Source organism: Myodes glareolus, chromosome 14 (assembly GCF_982192425.1).
Source record: "Myodes glareolus chromosome 14, mMyoGla1.1, whole genome shotgun sequence".
Taxonomy (NCBI): Eukaryota; Metazoa; Chordata; class Mammalia; order Rodentia; family Cricetidae; genus Myodes; species Myodes glareolus.
In genome coordinates, this window is record NC_142039.1 from 37736530 (window position 1) to 37744289 (window position 7760).

General features: G+C 39.3%; 1 protein-coding gene across 1 annotated transcript; it reads right to left on the reverse strand.

Moving 5' to 3' along the window:
* Positions 1 to 835: 835 nt before the first annotated feature.
* Positions 836 to 6007, reverse strand: LOC125417399 (putative G protein-coupled receptor 141). Its single transcript, XM_048460942.3, has 2 exons — positions 5377 to 6007; positions 836 to 2595 (listed from the first exon to the last, which is right to left on the reverse strand). Exon 2 carries the CDS (start codon positions 2564 to 2566, stop codon positions 1676 to 1678), a length of 891 nt encoding a protein of 296 aa, XP_048316899.2. The 5' UTR covers positions 2567 to 2595; positions 5377 to 6007; the 3' UTR covers positions 836 to 1675.
* Between the last annotated feature and the right edge of the window lie 1753 nt (positions 6008 to 7760).

Consider the following 7760-nt stretch of genomic DNA (forward strand, 5'->3'; position numbering starts at 1 on the left):
AAGCTTTCAATATATGAACCTTTCAGGATATATTCCATTATCAAATCATAACAGCCCTATCTTAAAATTAAATTCTAATAGATGTCACTGAATTAGAGAAGCAGAGAACAAACACTCCTGAGTCCTATATGTTAAGCACTCTCTTCTATCAAAGGACCCATGCAAAGGATTGTAAATATCTGACCCAAAGTTCGATGGTGGTGTAGGAGGGTCTTCTGTTTATGTATTGCTTTCATTGGTTGAATAAAGAAACTGCCTTGGCCTTTTGATAGGGCAGAACTTAGGTAGGCAGAGTAGACAGAGCTGAATCCTGGGAAGAAGAGCAGAGCCAGGTAGACAGCATGGGACTCCTGCCTGAGACGGACACTGGTTAGAATCTTATCAGTAAGCCACAGTCATGTGGCGATATACATTAATGGAGATGGGTTAAACTAATACGTAAGAATTAACCAATTAGAAGTTAGAGCTAATGGGCCAGACATTGATTTAACTAATACAATTTCTGTGTGGTTATTTCGGGTGTAAGCTAGCGGGATGGCTAGGACAACAAGCAGCCCGCTCATTCCTGTTTCATGATGGTTATTAAACACAATTTTATTTCCTCCTATAGACATACACATACACACACACACACACACACACACACACACACACATGCACGTGCACACACACACAATCACACCAGGTCCAAAACTAACTGTATTAACTATACTCACCTATCAGCCACTAGAGCATTGTTTGATCATGGTATTAATTAAATACATTATTTGAGAATGCATTATTATAAGCAAAGTACAAGTGCATGTCAATTTCTTTGATATAAGTGGAATCCAAGTTAGTTCTTTTGATTGCTTTTATTGACCATGGCAGACACAGGCTCTTGTTTAATCATATAATTGTTCTCAGATGTGTAGGGTATCTTGGAAAATCATAAAAAGCACTCTATGGCCTCAAAAGTTTGTACTCAAAGAGTCTGTTGAAAACTTAGCCTATGTCCAGTTTCTTGATGCCTTATTCAATGTCTTTTACTGCTTTTGTATTGAAGGTAGATAAGGAGGTAACTTCTGCTATCCTACTGTGTCTTGATTACAATGAACCACATCGATGTCCAGTGTCTTGGAAGAGTTTCTTTAACTCTCTTGATCATGCTATCCAAGCTAATATTCCCCTCCCGAAACCAATATCAGCAGGAAATTGTAAGTTGAACAAATTAAGACTATTTTAGAACCCTGTTTATCTGTAGATTCCCTATCTATTAAGTTTCTAGATTTTGTTGGACAGGAATTGGGAAAACAAATACATTCAGGGCAAAACTTGGTAGACTAAATGTGTCAGGAATACTTGGAAGAACCAACATGTACTTGACTGAAGTGAATATTGCATGAAATGGACAAAGGAAGGAATTGTGTGCTTGGTTGGCCTAAGGCTAACAATTGAACATATTTTGAGATACATTTGGAAACTGTAAGTATTCTCAAAGGAAAGTGGGATGACTAGGGGGTTAACTAAGTCTTAGTATGAAAGCAATTTTGGCTAAGAGAAATCTAAAAATTTGGTGTTCAGGAACAGTGAGCTTGGAACTTTTTTAAGATGATAGCAGCACCTCACCTATTCAATTGGAGTGTGTTTCATCGTGATATTCCATAAAGCAGTTACAAAAAAGGCATAGGAGGGTCTAATGGATGATGCCACCTATGAAACACAACATGTCCAGGCAGCAGAAGGCTGTTAAAGCAACACAGATTTCATTGTAAAGTATTAATTTAGAATTCTTTTCCTCTGGGTAATTTTGAATAAAATATACCCTGAATGCATGGTGGGGTATGAAGCAGACAACGATGACTACCAGGAAGAAGAAACTGTTGATTTGAGCTCGGAAATCCTGATGGGCCCACATATCAGGCCAATAGTCTCTTATCAAACAAAGAATTACAGCGAGCTGAGTCAGAAAGAGGACCAGAACTGTTGTCATCATAATGGCAATTGTAGAGTAGTTTATGATGATGATATCTGTACAGTTGAGAGATCTATGAAACTCAAAACATCGTTGTTGTTGCTCTGAGTAACTTGGATCTGTGCCATACTGTAAAAAAAATATTGGCAAAAAGATGAAGCTTCCTACCATCCAAATAATAATACTTAGAACCACGGCATGGAACTTTTGTAGCTGTTGCATTTGGAGTTTCTTAAAATAGATGAGCAAACGAAGTATGACAATGGCCACATAAAAAACAAAAGTAAAGTACATATGACCATATATGATGCCACTAGCCACTCGGCATGCAAAAGACCCAAGCTTCCAGACTGTTGAGAGATAGTAGCTGAGGCGGAATGGCAGGCTAATCAGGAGGAGGGAGTGCAGTACAATGATATTTATAATGATTGTGGCAATCGCTGATTGGCTATTCCTTTTGAACATTATATATGACATCATAATTGTTCCAGCGGTGCCTCCAAACAAAGCCACACTGTAGACAATTATCAAAATAATTCTGCAGAAGGCATCACAGTAGTCTTGGTCTGTGCTTGAGCCATTTGACATTATGGTTGCATTCATCACACCCATGGCTTGTCACGAAGAAATTGGATCATAAACTGTGAAATCAAAAGTTTTACAGAATTATGATTGACATATTGAGACTATGAATCATGTACAAATATTCAACTTTTCAAACCTTGAGGACCCTTTAAAAACCTTGAAATCATACAAAAGAAGTACTGTTAGAGATTCCACGTAGTAATTCAAGCAAACTAGAGACAATAGTGAGTGAAATTAAACAAGAAAATTGAATTTGTTTGAATACAAAGTTCAGAGCTGTGGCCCTAGGTATTCTACAAACAGATATGTTCATATCCACAGATGAGGACAAGGTGTAGCATGAGAGAGAAATCTCTACATAATTTGTAAATCTTAAGAGCCCCAAACTCCGTCAGTACCTGAAATCAATTGTGTACCTGTGTGCTCACACTTGTGTGCATGTAAACCTGTATGGCAGTCACTCAGTATCAGTTGTCCTTCCCGATGACTCTCCACTTGAAATTTTGATACAAGAGTTTCTCACTGCACCTTGAACTTTTCAACTCAGATAGTCTGACTATCAGACTACCTGGAATCCGTGTGTCTCTACACCCTTCTCCCACCTCCCAGTGCCAGAATTACAGACAAATGCCTCCACGTCTATCTTTTAGGCAGGCCGTGAAGATCCAGACTCAGCTCTTCCTGCTTGCAGTGAGCCCCTCCCCAGGCCACAGATTGAATGTCAAGGCAGCATATTCATGTTGTACAAAATAACCAAATTCAGGGGAAGCTGGCATCAGTAGAAACCCAGTGCACATTCAGATCAGATTTAAAAACGCAACCCATCAATTTTCAGGCAAATGGATTAACAGCAGTTGTAGAGAAAACCCACACATTATGGGTGTGTCATTATTGCACAAGGTATCTCAGATGACATTTGAGATCATTTTCTGGGGGTAGTTTTGGGCCAGAAGCTCCTCAGCACATGCCGATCCCTGGACCTATTTCTATGTCTGCTTAAACCAGATCCTTCCACACACCGGTTTTTGTGCTAGATTTTGGTGAAATGCTGTTGGACAGTGATTTTCTCAGTCATTAATCCAGTTCAAGTGTGAGAGTTGGAGGGGCAGATCGTGAAGTGAGCGACAAAACTGAGGTGGCTTTCAGCCACCCAGCAAATGCATGCAGCTCTGGATTTAGAAGCTGAGAATGGGCCCTGAGCCACTGCAGCTTCAGCAGCTTTCGCTGTGGAAGGGGGAAGGCTGTGCTGGCTGCAGGAATGGATATTCAGACACTCAGTGAGCTAGTGTGCTTCAGACAACTTTACGATTCTTTTTTTTAAAAAAAAAAAATCATGATTTTTAATATTAAACCATAAAAGGCAGTTTTAGTTCTTGACTTCTACTGTCACCACAGATAACTATGATATTTAAAACTGTCACTGCACCGATATGTATTTAATAAGTATCTCACTAACTAAGTGACAATAGTTTCTCAAGACCTCTGCTCTAACATAAGACTCAGCTCTACTGGCAGCTCTAGCTTCTTGCCAGGGCTCTGAAGCCTGTCCTCATGTACCTTCTGCCCACCTGGCGAGAAGTAGAGTGGAATTTATTTATATCAGAATGAGAAGTCATTCACATGCTAAATCTAATCACTTTGGAGTTTTTATGCACATATGACATTTTTATTGGAGACAAGAGCTATTTTTTTAATTTGTTTGAACCTATCACAATTATTGTACTTAGTAAACCTAAAACATTACAACTTCCGTAACAATCTAAATATTTATAGACAAAATAAGCATTTTAATAATGGACATACATTCAAAAGATATAATATCTGCCTATTTTTATGTAAAACTATATTTCATATGACCTTAAAATCAGCAAATATAATACTAATTTAGTGCCTAAACTTTGGTCTTTTTCAAATCTCAGTGTATATGATTTAAGTTTAAAACTAATTTAATGTAGTTTTGAAATTTTATTTAAATTTTGAACTTATTTAAATTTTGAAATTAATCTGAAACTAAGCCTAAATCCTTGCACAGTATCACAGTTTAAGTGTGCTGTCCTAAGGCAGAATAGAGAATTCGGGAAAAAACAAATAGTCCCGCCGTTAAGCAGTTGCTTTACAATGAGACAGGTATTTAAACTTCCCTGTAGCTAGAAAATGACTGAATGATGCCTCCCTTCAAGAATTAGTTTGGATTGCATCCGTAGAGAAAACTGAAATCAGGACTTTGTAGGAAAAGCCTCAGAAAGACATATACAGCAAGTAGAACCTAGATGTAAAACAATCTGTGCACATCCATGCATCTATGTGTTGGTGTACAGATGCATGTATGATAAGTTATGAAACTGGAAAGGAGAGCATGACAAGCGAAAGGAAGAATAGAAAATATTACATTTTAAAAGGTGGGCAATTTGGGGGAAGGGAGACAGGTGTGCAATGGCGAGCTGAGAAAATGGAGGCGGCCGTGGGGGAGGGGTGAGTAAGAACATTGCAGGGTGATGACGCACACGATTGAAAGTATAACGAAACATCACTTTGTGTGCTAACTTAAAAACTAATAAACGGATAAATAAAAGAGCCTATCAGATTTTCTGACATCTTATCATTTCCTCCTCTATAATGTACTCAAAGGTGTGTCCCATGACACACGAGACTGGCCTGCCTTTTGTTATTTTTCAGGAACTTCCTACATTTTCTCTCAAAACTTTACATTGTGGCCATAACCCCATTATCTTCCAAAAGCCTGTAACTAATCTTGGGTAATTTTTTGCTCATTAAAACCAATTACCAAAACTAGATACTCCTACCAAAAACCAAACATTGCCACCAAAAGTACTTGCCTGCTCCTTTCTGGTTGTGATTGGTCCTGATGGAAAAGCCCGAGGCACTGTGCGCAGTGCGCAGTGCAGTGCAGTAAAGGCAGTTGCTGGAACCAAGACTACCCTAACACCGCAATCAACAGACACATGAGCAGGGTCATGAAGTGAGGAAATAGCTCAAGCCTTACACTGTGGTCTCAAGAAGTCCAACAGCCCAGATACAGAGTCCTGATAAACCATCTGAGCTCAGAGGGACATTTATCTCTGCCTACAGTGGGACAGATTCAAAACTTCTCCTTGGTGGAAAGGCTTTTGTTTTCACTCCCAATGGACTTATTTGCAAAGTTAAACTGAAAACGGTAGAGGGATCTTCCAACGCAGTTTCTCATCCTGCTTTTTTGTACTACCCCAAATGTTCTGTACTCAGAATGAGCAAGGCATGGGGAAATACTTCCTGTAGCTTTCTCTCTGATGGTGTCTGTTCACGTTCCATTGTTCACGGCTCCCTTCTCCCAGGCAGGCTGCTGTGTGGAGCTGTGGTTCTCTTGAAGACTGGCCTTCTGCTGCTGTAACTTTTACCGGGCACTTGTTTCTCCCAAAGGTCCCATCTTCTTGCACGAGCTGTTGCTTCTTCTGTCATAACCGCACAGTCATCTTTAGCTGTCTTAAGACATCAAAGCATGAAGTAAAACAAGTGTGAATTTAATAACACAGGAAGAGAAAAAGGAACCAACATAGCTTCAACTGTTACAAGCAGATGCGCCCCAGTCATACCAATCAGTGTTCAGCTACAGAAACTCAAAACAACCGAAATGTTATTAACTGCAATGCAAGTTCACTATGGTCTCCTTTGGAGTATCAGTGGAGACTATTTTCAAATTGTTACAGAAAAGATAAGCATCACCTGTACTTGTTCCGTCTGCTGTTCAGTCATTGAACAGTACTCAATACTTGGAAGATATAAAATAACAGAATCTACATGTAACAGACCCATCTGCTTAACTGTTTCAATAAAACTTTAAACGAAAGACAGAAATTTGACTCTTACTAAGAAAGTAAAAATTTTACCAGCTCAACTTAGCTAGGAAAAGAAACCACACAGAAACACTTTTCAACCAATTGTAAGCTTCTCTTTTAAGTCAAATTAATTCATAAAATACGAAATCTGGGTCACAGCCCAGATTTAAGTGTATTAATCTGACAATCTTTATTTTTCAAATAAAATGTGTTTCTGGAATCTCTACGCCAAAGTATGTTTCCATAGAAACCATGCTATGTTTAGAGGCTGCCTGTATGAGGAAGAAAAACTGGGAAATAGGTTCTATGCAACAAACAGCAGAGAATAAAAATAAAACAATTGTAACTGAGAACCCTGCACCATGCACACATTGTTCACAGGGCTGGCATGGAATTCTGCTCAATGTGCATATGCTCTACCTCAGCAGGAGGGAGGCAGCCACCCGACCCTGTCTCCACCCACAGCCAGAGTCCACGCAGACAGGATAGTTCTTTAAAAAGAAACAGCAAATCCCAAACACCACAGATAAGAAACAATTGACTTCGGGATAATGCAATCTTATTTAACAAAAAAGTCACTGAAACTCGAGAGCTGAAGATGTCATTAACACGGCTGCGTAACTAGTTAGGGACAGACGAGGAAAACTATGGTTCTTGTTCCAAAATATTGCCCCACTCCACAAGGATGCAGGTGTTAGGAAGGTTTCTGTCAGGCTAACAGTCATTTTTTTTCTGTTTATTTTTATACTAGAATTAACCTACATTTGCTACACAAAAGGAATGCTCTTTTGATATTTTCATACATGCATATTATGTATTTTTCTTGACTTCCACCAGATTAACTTTTCTGGTATCCTTTCTCTATATTTATTGTCTCCTTCTTCCTCCTAAACAGTCTCTACTGTTACTACACGCATATGAATGCACATGCACGCACATGCATGTGCACGTGTGAAAACACACACACACACACACACACACACACACTGTTTATTAGAGAAAAGACAACATTTGTCTTTTTAAACCCAGTTTCTCACAGCATGATGATTTAGAACCCCATTTATTTCCTGCCACTGTCATAATTTTATCTTTATTTCCATAACACTATAGTGTACATGCATTTTCTCCATCATTTATCTGTTGGTAGACATGTAGGCTGGTTCAACCTCCTGGCCATTGTGAACACTGCAGCTGTAAACAAAGCTGTGCAAGCATCTCTGCAGCATGATGGCTTGGATCCTTTCCAGTGTGTGCTCAGAGTGGTATGTCTGAACCACATGGTAGTTCTACATCTAGCTTCCTGAGGGACCTCCACATGGATTCCCATGGTGACTGCACCAGTATCCAAGGGCTCTTGCCCCCACAGCATCCCTGCTAGCGTTACTGCT